This window comes from Xiphophorus hellerii, chromosome 10 (assembly GCF_003331165.1).
Source record: "Xiphophorus hellerii strain 12219 chromosome 10, Xiphophorus_hellerii-4.1, whole genome shotgun sequence".
NCBI classification, from domain to species: domain Eukaryota; kingdom Metazoa; phylum Chordata; class Actinopteri; order Cyprinodontiformes; family Poeciliidae; genus Xiphophorus; species Xiphophorus hellerii.
The window spans coordinates 7,803,935-7,823,404 of NC_045681.1; the positions used below are offsets into that span (position 1 = coordinate 7,803,935).

The 19,470-nt window shown below is 37.1% G+C and overlaps 3 protein-coding genes across 3 annotated transcripts; 2 read left to right on the top strand and 1 right to left on the bottom strand.

The window, feature by feature from the left end:
• Positions 1–5,280: 5,280 nt before the first annotated feature.
• On the bottom strand, positions 5,281–10,566 carry fbxl15 (F-box and leucine-rich repeat protein 15). The gene is made up of 5 exons (XM_032573874.1): positions 10,404–10,566; positions 9,937–10,096; positions 8,107–8,609; positions 7,177–7,404; positions 5,281–7,096 (listed from the first exon to the last, which is right to left on the bottom strand). The coding sequence occupies exons 1-4, from the start codon at positions 10,427–10,429 to the stop codon at positions 7,215–7,217; spliced, it is 879 nt and encodes a 292-aa protein (XP_032429765.1). The 5' UTR covers positions 10,430–10,566; the 3' UTR covers positions 5,281–7,096; positions 7,177–7,214.
• A 930-nt stretch (positions 10,567–11,496) lies between these two features.
• Positions 11,497–13,842, top strand: LOC116726926 (glutathione peroxidase 2). The gene is made up of 5 exons (XM_075074333.1): positions 11,497–11,798; positions 11,889–11,982; positions 13,134–13,264; positions 13,354–13,484; positions 13,561–13,842. Exons 1-5 carry the CDS (start codon positions 11,667–11,669, stop codon positions 13,616–13,618), a joined length of 546 nt encoding a protein of 181 aa, XP_074930434.1. The 5' UTR covers positions 11,497–11,666; the 3' UTR covers positions 13,619–13,842.
• Positions 13,843–15,800: 1,958 nt separating this feature from the next.
• ndufb8 (NADH:ubiquinone oxidoreductase subunit B8) lies at positions 15,801–19,378 on the top strand. The gene is made up of 5 exons (XM_032573875.1): positions 15,801–15,948; positions 16,171–16,297; positions 17,456–17,555; positions 18,246–18,401; positions 19,218–19,378. Exons 1-5 carry the CDS (start codon positions 15,816–15,818, stop codon positions 19,308–19,310), a joined length of 609 nt encoding a protein of 202 aa, XP_032429766.1. The 5' UTR covers positions 15,801–15,815; the 3' UTR covers positions 19,311–19,378.
• Positions 19,379–19,470: the final 92 nt, after the last annotated feature.

A 19,470-nucleotide genomic window follows, 5' to 3' on the forward strand; every position in this document is an offset into this window, starting at 1 on the left:
AATTCCTTGTGCCCTTTCACTGCTCCTCTCCCAGCTCTCCTTTCTCCCACATGCCTAATAAAGGCATTTCTGGCCAAAACATTGGTCACAACTCCCCCTTCCTCTGCTCTATAGATGCTGGTCGGTTAATGAAGTAACAACAAATTGGGCCGCAAACTAATTTGGAGTGGCGTTTCTTGGCCCCTCTTGGCCCGTAGAGATGTGTTTCATTTTCTCTTATCAGCGATTCAGTCATGTGGATTTACGCATGGACGCCTCTGTCTCCCCTGATCGTTGTGCTAATGGAAACTTCGTTAATGTCATTAATCTGTGGGCTGAGACTTGTAGCAAACACATATTTTGTTGTTTGTGCTCCATTTGTTAGATAATACTGAGAGCTTCCTTTATGTGAGTCTTTATAGAGAATTATAAATATGGGACCGCATGGTGATATTAGTACATATAGAAGTTGAAAAGGTGCTCCAGACTGTGTGGGTTAACAAGAATAACTTCTAATATACAGCACAGAAATCAAAATCTGTGCAGAAGATCTGTCATTTTAGGTATAAATGCTAGAAATAAAGTTCAAGCACCTAACTACTCAGGAGGGAAATCTCGCCTCCTCTTAATTCTGATTTTTGTCTCCATCCAAAGTAAAACATGAGACGACCGTGCATCTTACAGCATCCACCAAGCATAACAAGATGTGATCTGTGATTAAGCCACAACACTGAACTCTGATCTCTGTTGCCTGGACGACACAGGTTCAACACAGTTACTCACAGTTTAGCACCCCACATTAGTAAGAGGGCAAAATGCATCTGCCAAGATGAATCCTCATCATATTTATACTAAATACATATTCTCTATTAGAATGTTGGTGTGTTTATATAAGGTAAGTGCTCAGAGTCAGGCTCAGATAGGTGTGGGAGGATGAAGGTCACTCGCTTTACGATTGGGACTAAAATACAAGGCATGGGTCTACGTTTAACACGTGAAGCCCTCGTAAATGTTCTGATACATGGAGGAGATGTGGATGCTTTGCATGACAAAATATGCTCTTAGTGTTTGTGAGTACAAGTTGGCTATCACCCAGAGAAGTCATCAAATGTTTTAAAATCTTTACAACATAACTTTTTGGCACTTTTATCAAATTATTATGATCCTGATCAATTTGTAGACTTCATAAAGTAATGTTTATTCTCACTTTTTATGCAACCTCTTGTTTATTCTATATTTTTAATGGATTCATATTTAATTATTAATAATTCCCATGACATATGATGACAAAACAAAAGCAGAAATATTCATCATTTTTAGCCCTGTCCCTATTTTTGCTCTTCAAAAAACAGCTATTCATTTGTTCTCTTTGAAGCCTTGCGCATGTACTGTTAGAAATCCAACTGAGTGGCATGTTGAGACAAACATAATCCAGCCATGGGGAGCAGGAAAACGGGTCTCATTTTAAGAGCTACTTGTGTCATGAGTGCTCATTAATTTCAAGAAAATATGCTTCCATCTACTATATAAAGCAAGAAGAGTTTTACATCAAATTAATAAACATTCTAACAATGGTACCAATCATGTTTCCTTGGATCAGGTTTTGGTGGATGAACAAAAAATAGTGCCCTCACAAGTTGAAACTAGCTTTGTCTTCCTGGCTCTGAATTAATTTAGGACAAATGTCACAAATGTTGCAAATGTCACAATGATTAACACTTTCATTGTTTTTATATTCTCTCTGATTATTTGTGTCATTGTGTTTATTGATTTAATCTTTTTTTTCATGGACAGTATTGTCATTTCTCTTTATTATTGTTAATTTCTTTATTCATCTATTAATATTATTGTTTATAGTCCAAACATACATAGTCTTGTACATCTGTAAATAAATATTTATATCTCATAGAGCACTTCTGGATAGATGCAAACTACATCTCGTTGCTTGTACTTGTGACAGTGCAATGACAATAAAGTTGAATTCTATTCTATTCTATTATTTATTAATTTATTATTATTATTATTAAGTTAATCTAATCACATGCTTCCTATACACCATGCTCTGGAGCTCATAATTACAAAATGTGGCTGAAACTTCCAGATATTTTGCATCGTCAATCACTCCGCTCTGAGGCTATGCCTGACTTTAAGTATAGCCCGGGCAATTAAGAAAATTTGTTAAACCCTTACATCAGTGACAACCATAAAAACCTTTAAGAGGTTCATTATCTTCCACAAGAAGTATATCTCCACCTCCAAAATCTGTCTAAATTGAGCCTCACAGATTTTTAAACATCCATGTTTAATCATGCAGATTTTTTTTTTAAGTCCAACATTATTTCTTGCTTGGTTGATCGACACTTTGATGCCTGCGCTCACAAAGGCACTGTAATGTTGCCATTAGTTATGCTTCTCTGGTGGCTAAAAGATGGATCCTTAAGTCCCGGGATCCAATAAGTTTGTATGTGAATGGTTGGAGGAGATAAACTACATCACATAAATGAAATAACTGATGGAAGACGAAGGGGGGAAAGCCTCTTAATTAAAAATATGAAAATGAACAAAATCTCTGACTCAAATTTTAGGCCCATCTGAACAGCTACAGTAATTCTCTCTTCGCCTTATGTAAAGTTAATTTCAAAAACAGTGGAGACAGTGGGCTGAGAAAAAAAAAATCCATTTATTCAATTTCTTATTATTGTTCCTAAGCAAGACTTTACAGATGCTGCCTGAGTCCTCTAAGAAAACTGTATATGAAAACTATATACTGTATATATCTATATATAATATGTATGGAGAAAATTTAAATGTTAAGTTTCTTTGATTTTACTTTTTATACTACTGACAATATGTCTCAGAAATTCCAAGCAAAAAGTTTATATTAGCAGAAAATGAAAAATGGTCAAAATAACAAAAAAGATGCAGCACTTTCAGACCTCAAATAATGCAAAGAAAACAAGCTCATATTCATTTAGAAACAACAATACTAATGGAATAACCATGAGGTTTTCAATGGCGTTCAGTGCAGTGGTCTCTTAATTTTTTCCAGAGCTGTATACATGAATAAAGAGTTCTCATCTTGTACTCCATCCTTGTTTGTGTAAAAGAAGAAAGGAAATGGCACAAGGATGTTGGTTTTATTCTCTGGGGGGACTCAGTTTACTAGTGTCTGCCCTGTGCTACAGAGTGCAATAGACCAGGTGTAAACAGAAAGGTTGATCGTATAAGAAAATCACCCCACCTGCCCCATATCCCCCTCCAAAAAATAAAATCTAACATACGATGCACTCATCCAATCATTGCACCTGTTGGCAGAACATTCAATCTTTTCTATTTCATTCAAACGAAATTAATAAAATAGAAACTTTTCATTTAAAATGTCTGTTTCTATTACCCTGAATGTAACTTTATTCATCTCTCCATCAGATTTGACCAGCTTCCCAGTCCCTGCAGAAGAGAAAACATCTCCACAGCACGACACTGCCCTTCTCATGTTTCACCTTTGCATTGGTGTGATCAGTAGTTAGTTTTCTACTCCACAAAATAAGCCAAAAACTGTTAACAGGGCTTTTTTCCCCTCCACGTTTTATTGCCAAAAAATATCAGACTCCCATGTATCATTTTGATTTCAATCATAATTATGCACCATACTTTGTTGGTCATTGACTTGTCATTGTAATTTGAAGAGGTGTAAATAAATAAAGTTTGCATCGATTTTCAAGAGAATATACCTGAAATTGATTTCCTCATCCTGTTGAATCCAAATAAAAATCGCTCAAACATGCTGAATTACCAAAGAATCAAAACATTGATAATCTTATTAATATTTTCTAATATGAACAGAATGATGAAAGTCTTCTTTTATTCTTGTTATGTGACTCAGCAACCACAAGAAGCATAAACATACCCTCCAGATCTCTGGACAACATCTTTACTATATGCAGTCAGAGAATAAACTTAGATTTATTCATTGCTTTAATGAGTACCATATATTACACAATGCCTGGAGCTAAAACTGCTTCATGAACGGAATGGACCAACTTCATTGCTGAGCCTTTGTATAAAATGATCAGCTGCTATTGATCAATAATTTAGACAAGTGCCAGATTATTGACAGGAAGACAAAATATGTTTGGCTGGCTGTGTTTGAGAAATCCCCCCCATACACTCAATCACTGGAACAGAAATTGCTCCATGGAATATCATATTGCGGCAATGTTTCTTTTCCCTCCTGCAGATCAATGCTAATTGAGGTCCTAGATGATGAATGTAGCCTGAAATGTTTTTTTTTAACCCACCGAGCGCTGCTCAGCAACAAAAACTGCGGCCTTTTGGGTCGCTACAGAGATGACTTTTAGAGGCACAGAGGTTGCATAAAAAAGAATCAAACTTTTTTTTTCTATATAATGATTGAAAAATATGAAATAAGTCTGACTAAGTTGATTTGGATATCCTTAAGTGTGCATATTAAAAGCAACCAGCAACTGTACAGGCTAAAATTGTATGTTTTCTAACTAAGAGCACCATGCAGCCTCCTCTGAGGGACAGTAGTAAATTATGAAGATCAACACAGCCAACAGAAGGATGCTGCTCGATCCCTGAAGCCCTGCAAACACAACCAATGCGGACAGCACGCAGCAGATGGGGTAAACCATGCCATCATGTGGAAAATAGACCTGTTGTGTTGTCGCAGAGACTAGACTCGGCATAGTCTGCCAAGTGGACCACCAGAGGAAACTGCAAGAAGCTGTGACAACAAGGGGAAAGCTTTAATTCTTGTTGTGCATTCGCTCCGTCAGACAATAACAAGGCCTTTAAAGCTGATGTTAGTTGTCACAGCCCGCTAAACAAGTCAGTTACAAGATTTTTGCTTCCAAATCCCTGAAAAGCGCAACATTTTATGAACTATTGGTGATGTATCTGTGCTATAAAACTGTAATATTTCTGTCATCAATTGGAGTTTAAACCAGTGGAGGCTCTCAAACAGAACTAAAGACAAATATCCTGACTCGTTGCTGCCATCTTGTGTCTCTTTAGGTTTTAAAAAATAACTCTTAAGAAACTTGAGGAAATAATGTAGTTTTTGCATTCTTTTCGGGTCAACATGCCAGACATCTTTAGCTTCAAATTAAATTAAATTCAACTGAGATTTGTAAAGCACTTAATTTACAAAATTTACAGAGGAATGCCATTTCAATGTACTATGAAATAAACAGAGCCAGACTATATTCAGAAACATATAAACAAATCAAGAGAGGGCAGTTAAATCATGTAGAGTTGCAGTACACTGCAGTCAGTTCATACTGTAATTTAAGGAAATTGCTACATTTTTTGCAACATTTTAATAAATTATGTCCAAAATTAAATGTGGCACCACTAACAGTATTCACAAGTCAGTAAATCAAAAAATACACTCATTTTGTATTGGATTTGATCTCAGTAAACAGTTGATCTGTGAAGGCCTCTGAGATTTGTTAGATAACATTAGTGAACAAACAATTAAGGTTTGGATGAAAAACAATATTCCAAGTTTTTTATATCTAACAGAGCATTGTTCAAACCATTATTTGAAAATTACAAAAAACAGAACACCCTCAGATATAGCAATACATTGCTGTCCACTTACAGTGGGGGGAATGAGAATTTGATACGTCACAGAATTTTCACTATTTTCATCTGGAACAAAGAATGGAGAAGTAGGTAATTTTCTGCAGAGTTTTAGACTTCAACATTAAGAGACTAGATTATTAAAGAAAAAAATTACCCCAAAAAAGACACCACAAATTTTAAATAACTAACTGCCATTTTATTGCATGAAATACATATTTGATCACCTACCAACCAGGAACCTATTTGAACTCCTCACCTGTACAACATACACCTGTTCACTAGTGACAGCAAGACAAGGCTTTGAAGCACTGAAACTTTCTTTCCAATTGGTCCACTCATGAGCCAAAGCTTCATGATGCTTCATTTGCTCCACTATGCCATCAAGTGGACAATAAATGTAAAACAGGGCTATTATACTATTTTTACTTCAGTGTTTGAAGCTTTAAATTGAACTGACAAATGTGCGTGATGTCAACACATTAATTCTGAATATGGTGTGAATATGATCTTAATCTGTCTTTATGATACAATGTCTGGATCAAAAGGGAAAGTGGAAACAAATAGAGGAGGATCCCTTCAAAAATTAAAAAACAGTCACTCCCACAGTTTTTAGACTATTGATTTTTTTTTAAAAGACAGCATACATAAAAAAGTTTTGCTTTACAAATTACAGCAGATTAATACACACTTTTTGGGTGGTATTTTTTCATTTAACTGCTTACATAATTCATGTGCCGTGTCACAAGAACAGTAACTGCTTAACACGTTCTTATAAAATCTACTCAGACTTAAAGGGGGAAAGTCAGAATAAATTCTTGTGTTTTAAACAAGTGCTGAGGCTGTATATTTACAACAATATAATTTTAAGGGTCACTTCAATCACATCACAAAAACAACATATACTGATTCAGTTATTTCTAAGTGCTTCTGGTCTGGCAAAGTGTGATAAAACCTACAATTTTTCAAGAAAACATGTCAGTGGGAATACAAACACTGCATTCACCACTGTAGAGATATTAAATCTTAAATAAATTAAAACAAATATCTAGTGTTGCAGTGACAGCTTTGGGAATGCATTTGTGTGCCCTGGGTGAACTGACCCTTTCTGCAAGTAAACTCAAGCGAAACAAAATGTTTAATTAAACTCAAACATTGTAAATGTTTCTAAATGAAACATAAGACCATTTGTAGCTTTGCATTTTGTTTGGAACAAACAACAAAAAAATACATTATGGTTTTGGTTAGGAATGCAATCTTGCAACATTAAGTGAATAAAAAGTGCAGTAATATATTTTGGACAAGAGGCAGCAAGGCTAAAAACATACATGGCTTTCTTCTTTGAATGTTAAATTCAAACTTATTTTCAGTTAAATTCTAACTTTGCAGCGTTGACCACATTCCAGTGAGGTTCTCTTTTTGTTTTTTATTCCATATCCATACTTTTCTGAAAAGTCGAATCATTTCTCCATCACGTGATATGGGTTTGACAGTGACAACTGTCAGTCGCCTGCAACAAAAGCAAGATGAGTCTGTAAACCACCATGTCAATGTAACTGGTGAAAAAAGCTCAACAACTGCTGTTCTTACCTCACTTTGTGAACTCGTTCTTAAGTTTCTCCCTGTGGCTAGATCTGCAGATTGATAAAGGGAGCAAAACCCAGCATATCCTGAAGAAGCACCAGAGCCCGCGGTAAAGGCGGCTCAACATCAATCACTACGTTGCGCTTCCGGAGAGGATCGAGGCTCGACTCGGTCACGTTGTGACAGTGATTCACCCTCAGGGACTGCAGCTTTGGGCAATACTCTGCAAGAGTTCTTTGGGGCATAGGAGTAACAGGGAAACTTATGAACGGATGATCAAATCAGACGCTTTAAGAAAAATTTTTTTATATGTATAGGTGTACAGTATATGAAATTATTGCGATAAACAATAATATTGTTTTGAGACCATTTTCAAGTAATATCTTGATAATCAGGCAAGTTCACCCTATTAAAAACTAATAAACTTTCATTTTGTAAAGAACACTTTACACTGGAACTGGAAGATATCTTAAATATTCAATATAAACAACAACTGAAACAATAAATAAAATGAATTATGATGTCTCTGTAAACAAAACTGTCTGACAAAAATATTAATTACCGGAAATGAAAATTATCGAGCTCATTTTAATCATGTAATTAACTGCTTATTCACAATTACTATGTATTAACCATAACATAACAAAACTTGGAAAAAACCTCAAGGAGTATGAAAACTTTTGAAAGGCACTACAACTAGGCATGTTCTATTGTTCAAATTACTACCCTGACTAAAATGTCAAACATTGTTGCCTGGAGGAAGGTTAAATGTGTTGTCTTTTCTCTATTCATCTGTTTATGTATGTCTGGATAAAAGGCAGACGCTTTTATCCAAAGTGACTTACAAATGAGGAAATAACAATGCAGTTTACATCAAAGCTAACAATAAGCTACTTATGACATTGTTTCCTCTTTTAGAATCAATACATTACAAACCTGATGGACTGGTTCCGGACTCGCAGACAACCTGTCAGATCCAGCTGTTCCAGACCCCTGCAGTTCTTGGCCACCTCTTCCACCGACTCGTCTGTAATGTTGGCATTGACCGCCAACGACAGCGATTTCAGCTCAGAACACTTTTTGGCCAGGTAGCAGATGGCGTCATCCTTCAGCTGGCGGCAGGCGGTGAGATCGATCGACCGAAGCCCTCCACAGTGGTCAGCCAGGCTGCGCAGAGACAGGCAGTCCACCCAATCGCAGTGAGCCAGGCCGAGATGCTGGAGATGCGTGCAGCTCAAGGACACGGCCACCAAGGAGTGGCGGGTAAGGGAGGCACAGCCACTCATGTCTACCCTGTGCAGATGCTGGTTCTGGCCGATAACTGGAAGCAACTCCTTGTCTGTGACCCAGTCTGAACAGTTTTGAAGGGACAGGTTCTGGAGAACTTTATTGTCTTTTAACATTGTGCAAAATGCTTCCTTGGGGATGCATGGTCCAATCTGTAAATATTAAAACGGAACATGGAGCTGAAATATTTTTCAAACCAATACACTCCCCCTTGATTATTTAACCTACAATGTTAATAAATTTTTATATATTACAATGCAAATCTATGTGACAGATCAACACAGAGTAATTCAAATAGAAGGAAAATGATAAATGTATTTTTTTAAATAGAAGTCTGAATAGAGAGACAAGGAATTGTATTCACCCCTTAAACTTGACTAAAAGTTTGCTGGATATCCTGTGAAAAGTAGATGGGGATGTTGTAATCAGGATGATGTAGTGATTTGCAAAAAATCTATTGGATCTCCTGTAACTAAAGCACTTTCTTCCACTTGTTTACTGTGTCATCAACACAGCTTGTGGCCAAAAGTAAACAGGGCTTCATATGGCTTTATTAAACACCTGGGTTTCTCCTAGTCACTCTTCAATAAAGGACAGATTTATGGAGAACACAACTTATAGTAGTTATATATAAAGATCCTCCCCCCATAGGCTGTTTCCTCCACAGTGACCACTAGCCTCTTGGCTTGACTGGTCATGTCTTGTTTGGTCACTAATGATCTCTAACAAAGCTTTACAATGCATAGTAACTGTATTTATACTGAGATAAAATTACACAGAGATGGACTATATGAACTAATTAAGTTTCATCTGAAGGCAACTGGTTGCATTCAATTTATTTAGGCCATTGGTCTGCTAATTTCTCTTAGAATCTTCCACAATAGTTTTTAATGACTTTGGCTAAAAATTATTAACCAATTGATGTTTTTAAATGCGGGTTTTAGCAGTACATTACTGCTTACATCATTTTCCACAAATATCGACATCCCAAAATTTTATCTATTCTGTTTTTGCTATTATGTTTTTTGTTTATTCTAATTGATGAAAACTTACATAAATTGCTGTTTCTTTAAAAACGACAATGCATTTATTATAGGAGACATTCATTAGGAATTATGTTGTTTATTTTCAATATATAATGGAACAGTTTAGCCTCTGGACAAGCTATATGACCTGGACTGAGGGCAAACATGGTTCTTTGGATTCCAAATTCAATTCAGTTTATTTGTATAGCAATAAAGGCACTTTACAAGAAAAAGTCACTTCAATTCAATGAAATATTCGTTCCAGTTAATTCTAATTGTCAAACGTAGCAGGTTGCAATTTAGGTATGTCAGAGTGAAGGGGGATGAACACATTTGCACCTTTCAGAATTCTACTTTGTACAACTTTGAAAAGCATGCATTCCTTTCCCTCACATTTGTAAACTACTACAATGCACTGCTCCTTATTAAAAGTATGTACTTTATCATTACTTACGGTGGAAAAATTAAAAGTCCTGCAGTTGGTCAGGTACACCTGGACGAGGCTGTGGAACTGCTTGCTCACCCTCTGCAGGCTGACAATGTGCTGCAACGGCAAGTAGGACAAAATGTGTGGAACGAGAACATCCTCCCAAGGCAGGTCCAAGAGATGACATCTGCGGGAAAACAAACCCTGTTACAGCTGAACTTTGACTCTGCAAACCCTTAAACAAAAACAAACGAACACGAGTAAACGCACAATGGGCTAATTTAATGCATTAGCAGTGAGTGCTGTTGCGTTTGCCCTGGCGCTGCTGTATACAGTTAAAATTAATTCCAGCTATAAATAAATGGCACGAGCTGCGTTTCAGTGACTGTTAGTTAATATTCGTACGCTTCCGCTGTTAGCCGAAGAGCTAGTCTGCCGGGGCCACCAACTCAGCTGTTTTTTAGAGATATGCATTCCTTTTAAAAGCCACTTACGTCTGCCATCTGCCTTCGTCATCCATTGTGAACCAGCTGAGGAATAAGCTGTTTTTCAGGACGAGCTGTTCTTTACATTGTCACCTAAGGAGCGTATTTTGCCTTAGCATCTTGGAAAGCGTTTGAGGCGTAACCTAAACCAGAAGCTGCGTTCACTAACTGTCGGAACAATTATTGTCAACAAAGAAAAATGCTCAAATCGTCTCAGAAGATTACGGAACTTCGTAAAATTGTCAGAATGCATACTGCCACTAAAAAACACAGCATAATGGGGTACCTGATTAGACTGAGTTGCAATTTAGTTAGTAAATCATGTAGCCAGAAAAGCAAATGCACCTAAATTCTACTCGTTTACAAAAATAACGTGCTAATCCTTTCTGATGGAGTAATTTTTACATTTATTTTTAGTCAAATCCAGATTTTTTTTTTTTTGTAGTGTTTTAAAATAGTAACCCGGGAAATACATCAGTGGTATTAACATTTACGGTGAACACTTGAATGCGTCATGACTGATTTTTTGTGTTTTAGAGATGAGGGGATTATAAATAGACTGATTTGTTACAGCTGTCATTTTGTTAAAAATGTCACCTGATGTTATGCTCATTTCCCAAATCAGGATGTTAAATATTATTTCTTCCTTTTAAAATCCCCCCAAACATATTTTATTCTACACATCAAAATTAGGTGTTTCCAGAGAAACTTATATGTCATTTTAATGCTTTAAACATCAACAATTCAAACACAACTGGCACAAAGAAGCATCTTAAAAAGCACACACACACAATTATAGAGAGAAAAACAGCTAGAATGTGTTTATGAAAATAGTAAAAAATAAATTTGAGTTCTTTACGCAATATCTTCAAAAACAAGTGTTTATTTACATTTGTTTAGTAATGTGAAAGTATCGGCACTGACTATGTAACTACAATAAAATTATGCATTTTTCAATGTAACCACATTTGTTGATAATAACTAAATATTTTTGAATCTCATATAACTCAAAGTCACAATTCAAATAATATGTCAAAATATATCGAAAGAAATAACTGTTCTCTTAATCCCCCAGTTCCAAAGAGCTGTTTTAAGTTCAACAGTTAGCTACTCAGCCAGCTCACCTCTGTCCAGAGGAACAATGAAGTCAATCATGCAGAACAACTGCTGACCCGCAAGTTATGTTTCAGTGAATGAGAGCAGCCAGCAGAGTAGCTGAGTGAATGCTCACTCCTCAGTAAACATAGTCCATAAGCAAGCAATAGAACAAGAATGGCGTACAAGTCGATATATGATTTTTCCGCTGAGACGCTGGAAGGAGAGGAAGTCCCACTGAGCATTTACAAAGGAAAGGTGCTGCTCATTGTCAACGTTGCCACCTTCTGAGGGTCAACGATTGAGGAGGTGATTCTTCAAGAACATTGAAGAGCATAATGTTCTACATATTGTACCTATGTAGCCTTACTGAAACCATTATTTTCCATGTTCTCTCAGTACCACCGAATGAATGCACTAATGGAAATGTTTGGCAACCTGAATTTCACTGTGTTAGGTTTCCCCTGCAACCAGTTTGGTCTTCAGTCACCTGGTAAGTAAATCCTCTTATTTAATTAAGCTAATATTGCTTTCTTTATATCTTATTATATTCATCAAGCAAAGATCAATGGACTTATAGGGAAACGTTCTTTGCTTGCATTGTGTGTATACTGAACACTTGTTTTACTGATAGGTCCCTCATGATAATAAAAAGCCCTTGTTCAGGGCGTGCCGTGGTGGTGTAGTGGGTAGCGCGACCCGTATTTGGAGGCCTCGAGTCCTCGACGCGGCCGTCGCGGGTTCGACTCCCGGACCCGACGACATTTGCCGCATGTCTTCCCCCCTTTCCTTCCGCGTTTCCTGTCAGCCTACTGTCATATAAGGGACACTAGAGCCTACAAAAAGACCCCCTAGAGGGGTAAAAAAAAAAAAAAAAGCCCTTGTTCAAAAGTAGAGATTGAAAGTATATAAAAGGTGATTTGTTATCATATTATTTTGTCTTTTGAAGTGATATATTGAAATTGTTCTTTTTGATGATTAAGCAGCATGCAATTTTTATAACTAATAAAGAGAATCAAATGCATAGGTGTAGATTTATTATAGTTATTCTCTAATTTACACAGGTTTTAAATTAAATCAGATATTTAATTAAAGGCAGAGTCTTGGGAAGGAAACCAACCAATTTAAATTAACTCTACTAATTCAAAGGTTCATTAAACATTAAACATCTAGCCAGAACCTCCCTTTACCACTTCAAAATGTGGTTTCTCTGCATTTTGTTTTGAGGAATTTAATCAAATGTTAGTGGGTGCATATGTATTTATTTGAACCTGCATATAAGATTTATAAACTTAGTGGATCAGAGAAAATTGAGTTCAAACTTGTGAATCCATTTTAGATTTTAAAAATTTGTTGAAGTTGTTTGTGGTATTATTGTTACACTCTGTAAAAAGAACAATTCAAATGCAACTATAAAAGCCCTAAAATTAACATAACATTTATGAGAAGTGAATGGAAACTTCTGACTGGAACAAACATTTTAAGTACATTTCTTGAGAGATAGTTGACTTCTTCCAAATGTAACAGTCAGCACTTTTTGTAAGTCTATGATTAATGTCAGTTAAGAAGAGTTTTTATTTGTGACATGTGCTAACACAGAAATAAATAAAATGCATACATAATTTTACATGCATCTGTTTTTAGAGGTGAATGAAGAAATGCTCAATGTACTGAAGTATGTGAGACCTGGTGGTGGGTTTGTACCAACTTTTCCTGTCTTTGCCAAGATCGAGGTGAATGGGTTGAATGAAGAACCTCTTTTTACATATCTAAAGGTATACTGCATTCTACAAAGATTTTAGATGTATGCATTCAGAATTGTTCCTGTTAACACAGCTGTACCATCTCTTCTTGTTCTCCACAGGACTCTCTGCCATTTGTTAATCCTCTTATTGGAGATATAAAGAAGTTCTACTGGTCCCCAATATGTGTCAATGACATTAGATGGAATTTTGAGAAGTTTCTTATTAATTCAGATGGCACCCCTTTCAAAAGGTAAAGATCACATACAAAATCTTCAGGTAATTTAAGGCTGTTTTTTCTGTTACACGCTATCGTCCTTGTTGTGCAGGTATGAACTTCACTGCCCCATTGAAATGGTGGAAAAAGACATAGCAGACCTTCTCTGATGGACATTCAGGAATCACTCCCTGATGGCAGAGTGATGATCACTCAGTAAATGCATATGTGCACCTGAGCTGAATCTGATTGGAAGAGGAACATGTGTAGGAGATTCAGTGCATTCTCTCTGAGAACAAGTTCTTTTTCAGCCAATCAAGGAGTTTCCATGTCAGTGTCATGCTTCTTGGAAATGGACTTGGAATTGCCAGTCAGAATCTAAATTAAAATAAAACATGAGATTTAGAACCTTGTTTTTGTTATCGTCATTACTGATGAACCCTAGCTTAAGACATAGCTAGGGTTAAATTTTCCCTAGCTTTTTTTAAGCTAAGGTAAAATTTTCAAAGAGACTTTGAAAATTTTACTATCTTATCACAGTTATAAATGGTATGTTGGGCTTAAAAATATAGGGGCTAAGCACAGCAGTAGTTATGGCCTGCAAACAAGACTTGTGTTGATTTCTAAGAGTTGACTAAGGAAGTTGCTAAGGAAAAAGGTTCTGGCCTCTGACCCATAATATATGGTACAAAAGGAGTCTTACTCCTTTATGATATTTACTTTATGATATTTTGTCACATTACACAACCACAAATTTTAGTGTTTTTTAATTAAGTGTACATGTGCGATGCAACACAAACTCGTGTTTGTTTGAAAAAACTACTTTTTTCAAATATGCAAATAATACCTAGCTTCACAATTATTACTAAATAGTATAGATTTTACAATGTCCAATAAAACTTAAGAAGCACAATAGTTATAGTATGCTATAACCAAAGAACATAAAAGGGTGTGATAAAAAAACATAGCATATCATCACAGAAACTTGAATTGACCGCCTCTCTGGCTGCAATGCACGTTCCCAACACAGGGGGAACAGATTTTCACAGCTGAGTGAAATTGACTCCCCCCCCCCCCCCCCCCCACCCCCCCCCCCCCCACCCCCCCCCCCCCCCCCCCCCCCCCCCCCCCCCCCCCCCCCCCCCCCACCCACCCACACACACACATCAAAAAATTCAGCAAATAGTCTGAGTGGTGCTTTGTCATATCAGAATTTGCAAAAAGGAAAAAATAAATTCTGGTCAGGGGTATGTAAACATGGCATGAAGCTATTTGCCTTTGGTCTGGTCTTCAAACTTTCTCCCTCAATTTTTTTTCCCTCACAGATCTGCTGTGTATAGCACTGCATATGGCAGTATTTTCTTCTTTTCAGACACTGTCTTCACGACATTTGCTAGGTCATCATAAAGCTCCCACACAGATGGAGCTCTCCGGCAGTATGCAGTATAATGTCCCAGGCTATCTTTGGTCAAGCTTCCCCTGAAAGCGACGACTGCTCTCAAAGTAGGTGTTTTTCCTTGGAGAACCATAATGGAGGGAAATTCATTCAAGGCAAATTCAGTTGGATTTGTAAGGTCAGTGTCAATCCATGCTATTTCTCCAATGCTGTAGCTGTGGGTAACGGTTCCTGTGCAGAGAACATTTCCTGAGGTGCTGGCTCCTGTTTTGAATTCAGATGGACATTCTGATTCATTCTGCAGTGGTCAGAGGCAGGGAGACTGTGGAAGGAAGAGTCTTTTTTCTAGTGAAGTGCCAAGCTGAGCCATGCCAGAATTCTTCAGGACAGAAATGTCAGGTAAAACAAATGGTACTTCCCTGGTCATTCCTTTGTTTAGGTGGCAGTATTGTGAAGAGCAGTGTTTTGAGAGGTAAACGCTTGATACATTTCTCATTGTCTTCCCAATAACAGTGGCAATATTGCACTGGGCATCGATTTGGTGGGTGCCAGATCTCAACTGTGTTTTTGCAAACATTGAACTAAGCAGATCTGCCCTCTGCAAGTATGTCTTTGGGGTCACACCATCTGTAGTTATGGATTTCACCAGCTGCAAGAGTGGGTTATCACTGTCATTCATGACAACATTTTTGAAATGCAGAGCTGTCGCAGAAAGTACAGCATTAGCACTGACAAAAGGCATCAAAAGAGCAGGTGTTTAACACAGAGAGTGACAATTTCCCAACTTTAACACGCTGATGCATGTTTCCATTTTTTAATCGTCCTACTTTCACTCTTTTGGCCCCAGATGATGAATCTGCCAGTGATATCTCATAAGGGATAGCGGCACAAACTGAGCAGTAGCCCACTTTGGCTTGTTTTGGAGCAAGACAGGGGGTGGGAGAGCGGAAGCTATAGTTCTATTTTCGCGCATGCGTACTTCTCATTCTGTCAGACAACAGCAGCCAGTAAACATGGCTGGTGTTGGTTTCCAACGTTTGGTCAAGGCTCTCGCTAAGAGTAAAGGTTCTGGCCTCTCAGTCCTTGCATCGGGATGTAGAGCAGGTAGGTCGTGTTTTAATCTAGTGGGTATGAAAGCTTTCTTTAAACATATTTATCATGGTTTTTAGTTTGAAGCTTCTCATGGACGTAACCTTGACTAGCGAACATTAGCTCGAGCTAGCAGAGAGTCGGTGGCTGTTCAGAATGAGTGGAGCGAGTCTTTTAAGTTGGGTTGTGTACACGTTTATTATTGCTTTCATAAATGCACTTTTATTGCTGTTTCAGCGTCTGGTGCGACAAAGGGCAGTCTGCCTGGTCCATTCCCAAAGACCCCAGAGGAGAGAGCTGCTGCTGCAAAGAAATACAATCTAAGGGTTGAGGACTATGAGCCGTTTCCGGATAACGGAGAGGGGTGAGCTTCTTTTCGAAAACCTTTTAGCTTATGTCGCATTCCAGTATAATTTAATAGGCATTGCTCATTTAGAAGAAGCAGTGTTGTATAAAGTACTGGAATCTCAGAGTCAAGTAAAAGTACAAGTACCTCTCCAAAATACGACTTTGGTAAAAGTCGAAGTCACTGACTGAAATGTTACTTGAGTAAAAGTCTTAAAGTATCTGAAACTTCTTGTACTTAAGTATGGAAATTACTGTAAAAATGGATGTACTCAAGTAATGTAATGAAAAGTACAAGTAAAAAGTAAAACAAGGCAAGTTTGAATGACATTTCTTATATCTTGGTAAACTTGTCAAATAAACTTAAAATAATGTACCCAACCAAGTGCAGGCAAAATGAAACCTGCTAATAAATTGTTCCAGTTTTAAAGAGTAGCACATGTTAATGGTTTGTGGTTTTGAACTTGCATGCCTTTCCTATATTCGTTAAATTTAGTCTAAATTGCTATCGCTATGGCTTCTGTCCCCCATTGAACTAGGGTGACCAGACGTCCTCTTTTTCCCGGACATGTCCTACTTTTCAGACCTAAAAAGATGTCCGGGGGGAATTTAAAAATTGTCCGGGATCTTGGTCAATTGCCTCAAAACACATTACATAGCTTACAGTGGATTATAGGGCACGGCGCTGCGTGTCACGTAATCCCTGAGCCGCGTCAGTGCGGGCAGCACTCTTCTCTGTTCGACCCACCCTCCCACCCGATGCAAGGTGTTCTGATTTCCCCAACAATGGGAGAAGCGAAACAGGTGTATCCTATTGGAGGTGATGAACAAGCCAGGCAAGCAGGCTACGACTTTGTTCGGTAGCCTGCTTGCTAATCAGTAGGTGGGGTCAAAACACTTCGTTTCTCTCTCTCGCTTTTTTGTAACGAGTAACTAAACCACACATTGAAAATGTATCGGAGTAAAAGTACGCAATTGAGTTCGGAAATATAGTGAAGTAAAAGTGAAAGTCATCAAACATTTTCATACTCCAGGAAAGTATGAAGTACTCCAAAATGTACTTAAGTAAAGTAGTGAAGTATTTTTACTTCGTTACTATACAACACTGAGAAGAAGTCCAATGAATGAACAATCATGGACATTCGGAACTAACACTTTAATTTTATTGTTTCCATAGCTACGGTGATTACCCAAAACTACCAGACAGGTCCCAACACGAGAGAGACCCCTGGTACCAATGGGACCACCCTGACTTGAGGAGGAACTGGGGAGAGCCGGTAAGACAGGAATGAAATTCCCTTCTAAAAGACATTGTTTTATTGTAGATATATTATTATTTCTTGATCATTAACATACATACTGGCAATTTAAAGCTTTTGTTATTTATATGCATTACTTTCTTTTAAAAAATACAAAGTCCTATACCATACAATTTTACAGTTTGCATGGCTGGACAGCCATGAAGAAGTATTCATACATTGACAACTTTTTACTTTTTTTTCACCTTGTGTGTTTATTATAGGAATGAACTACACAAAATAATGTTTAACTGAAGTGGAAGTTAAAAGATATTCTTAAAACTGAACTTTGTTTTCTTGCAGTCTGGTGATTTTCTCCTTGCACTTTCATCTTATGGAACATTTCATACTCTGTTGTTTTTGGAACATTTTGGATCAAATAACTTGGATTTTTTTTCTTGTTCAAATAACACAATGGCTTTTAAATTAGACAGAGCTGCATATTAATGTTAAAATGGCACTGTCAAAATACATAACTAAATCCATTTAGCATTCTGTGGGAAGATGTGAAAACCGATGTTTAGATGCTCTCCACATAATGTAACATTGGTTGAGCTACTATGCAAAGAAGAATTGTGACCAAAAATTTCTGTCTATATGCAAATGAATGCTTAAAACATATCTAGAGTCATCAGATTAATTGGTTGTTCTGTTGTGTCAATATTTTAGATGCACTGGAATTTTGACATGTACATCAGAAACCGAGTGGACACATCTCCAAGCCCTGTGCCGTGGTCATCGATGTGGAAACAACTGTTTGGTTTCATCGGGTTCATGTTGTTCATGTTTTACATGGGGGAAAAATTACCATCCTATCAACCTATTGTAAGTACACACCCAATTTCAGTGTATAAAATTACAGTAGATGGACTCAAGTAATGTGTATTATTTTAGGCCATTCTATGGGCTTTTCTATGTTTAGATGGGCTTTTCTATGTTTAGTAATGCTAAACATAGAAAGTCCATTTACTATGGTTGTCAAAATAATCAATATAGCTAAATAATTGATACTACAAATATGTAATTATAAAGCATACTCATTTGGATCCTTACTGCAAATTTCCAAATCACACCACACTCTGCTCTAATCTTCCAAATCTTTTAACCTTTATTACTGTGATACAGTGAAGCTACAGTATTTTTACCAAGGGTTTTCATAACTTGATAATCTCACATCGACCGATGCTCACTGCAGGGTAATGCAATGTGCCAAAATGAGTCGTCTGCAGTATGTGCCTTGGGTTATCTTAAGGATTAGAGGCCAGCAGCTTATCTTGTATGGAAGAGGCACCAAAACAGTCTTCAAAGAAAACTTGTTTTGGTGATTTTGCCATCTTATAATGCCAAAATGAGATGTGCATTAATGATGCTTAATCCACATCTCACAATGAGATGTTCAAAACAGGTCTTAAAATCACATTGGGGAGAGAGCAGTCAGGGAATTTCATTTTAGATGATGGTGCTTTAACCTTGTCTCTGATAAGCTGTGGAAAACTTATTCTCCTGTAATGGTTACAGGATGTTAAGACAATACATACACACCCTGATAACTTTGGGTACTTGTTCCTTTTTCTGCTTCAGATTGCCTTATTTTTGCATTTATGTATTTAGTAATACACTCATTTATTTCTCTTGTTTCAGGCCCCAAAGCAATATCCCTACAACAACCTGTACTTGGAGAAAGGAGGAGATCCTGCAAAGGCACCAAAAGAAGTTAAAAATTATGAAATCTAAACCTAAAATACAATTTTGCTCTTGTATATATCTCTGGCAAAAATAAAGACTTATGTTAATGTCTAAAATATCTGTGTGGAATTGTATTTTGTTCTGTGTAAAGACTAGATTTGTTTCATGAAATAAAAACAGCACTTGATGTTTTTAAATATTCATATGA

Coding starts and splice junctions, on each gene's coding strand:
- fbxl15 (XM_032573874.1), bottom strand. CDS start 10,429: ATGGATGACGAAGGCAGATGGCAGAC. Junction 10,097..10,403: donor GACGAAGGCAGATGGCAGAC/GTAAGTGGCTTT, acceptor GTTTTCCCGCAG/ATGTCATCTCTTGGACCTGC. Junction 7,405..8,106: donor GTCCGGAACCAGTCCATCAG/GTTTGTAATGTA, acceptor TATGCCCCAAAG/AACTCTTGCAGAGTATTGCC.
- ndufb8 (XM_032573875.1), top strand. CDS start 15,816: ATGCGTACTTCTCATTCTGTCAGACAACAGCAGCCAGTAAACATGGCT. Junction 15,949..16,170: donor TGCATCGGGATGTAGAGCAG/GTAGGTCGTGTT, acceptor TTGCTGTTTCAG/CGTCTGGTGCGACAAAGGGC. Junction 18,402..19,217: donor TACCATCCTATCAACCTATT/GTAAGTACACAC, acceptor CTCTTGTTTCAG/GCCCCAAAGCAATATCCCTA.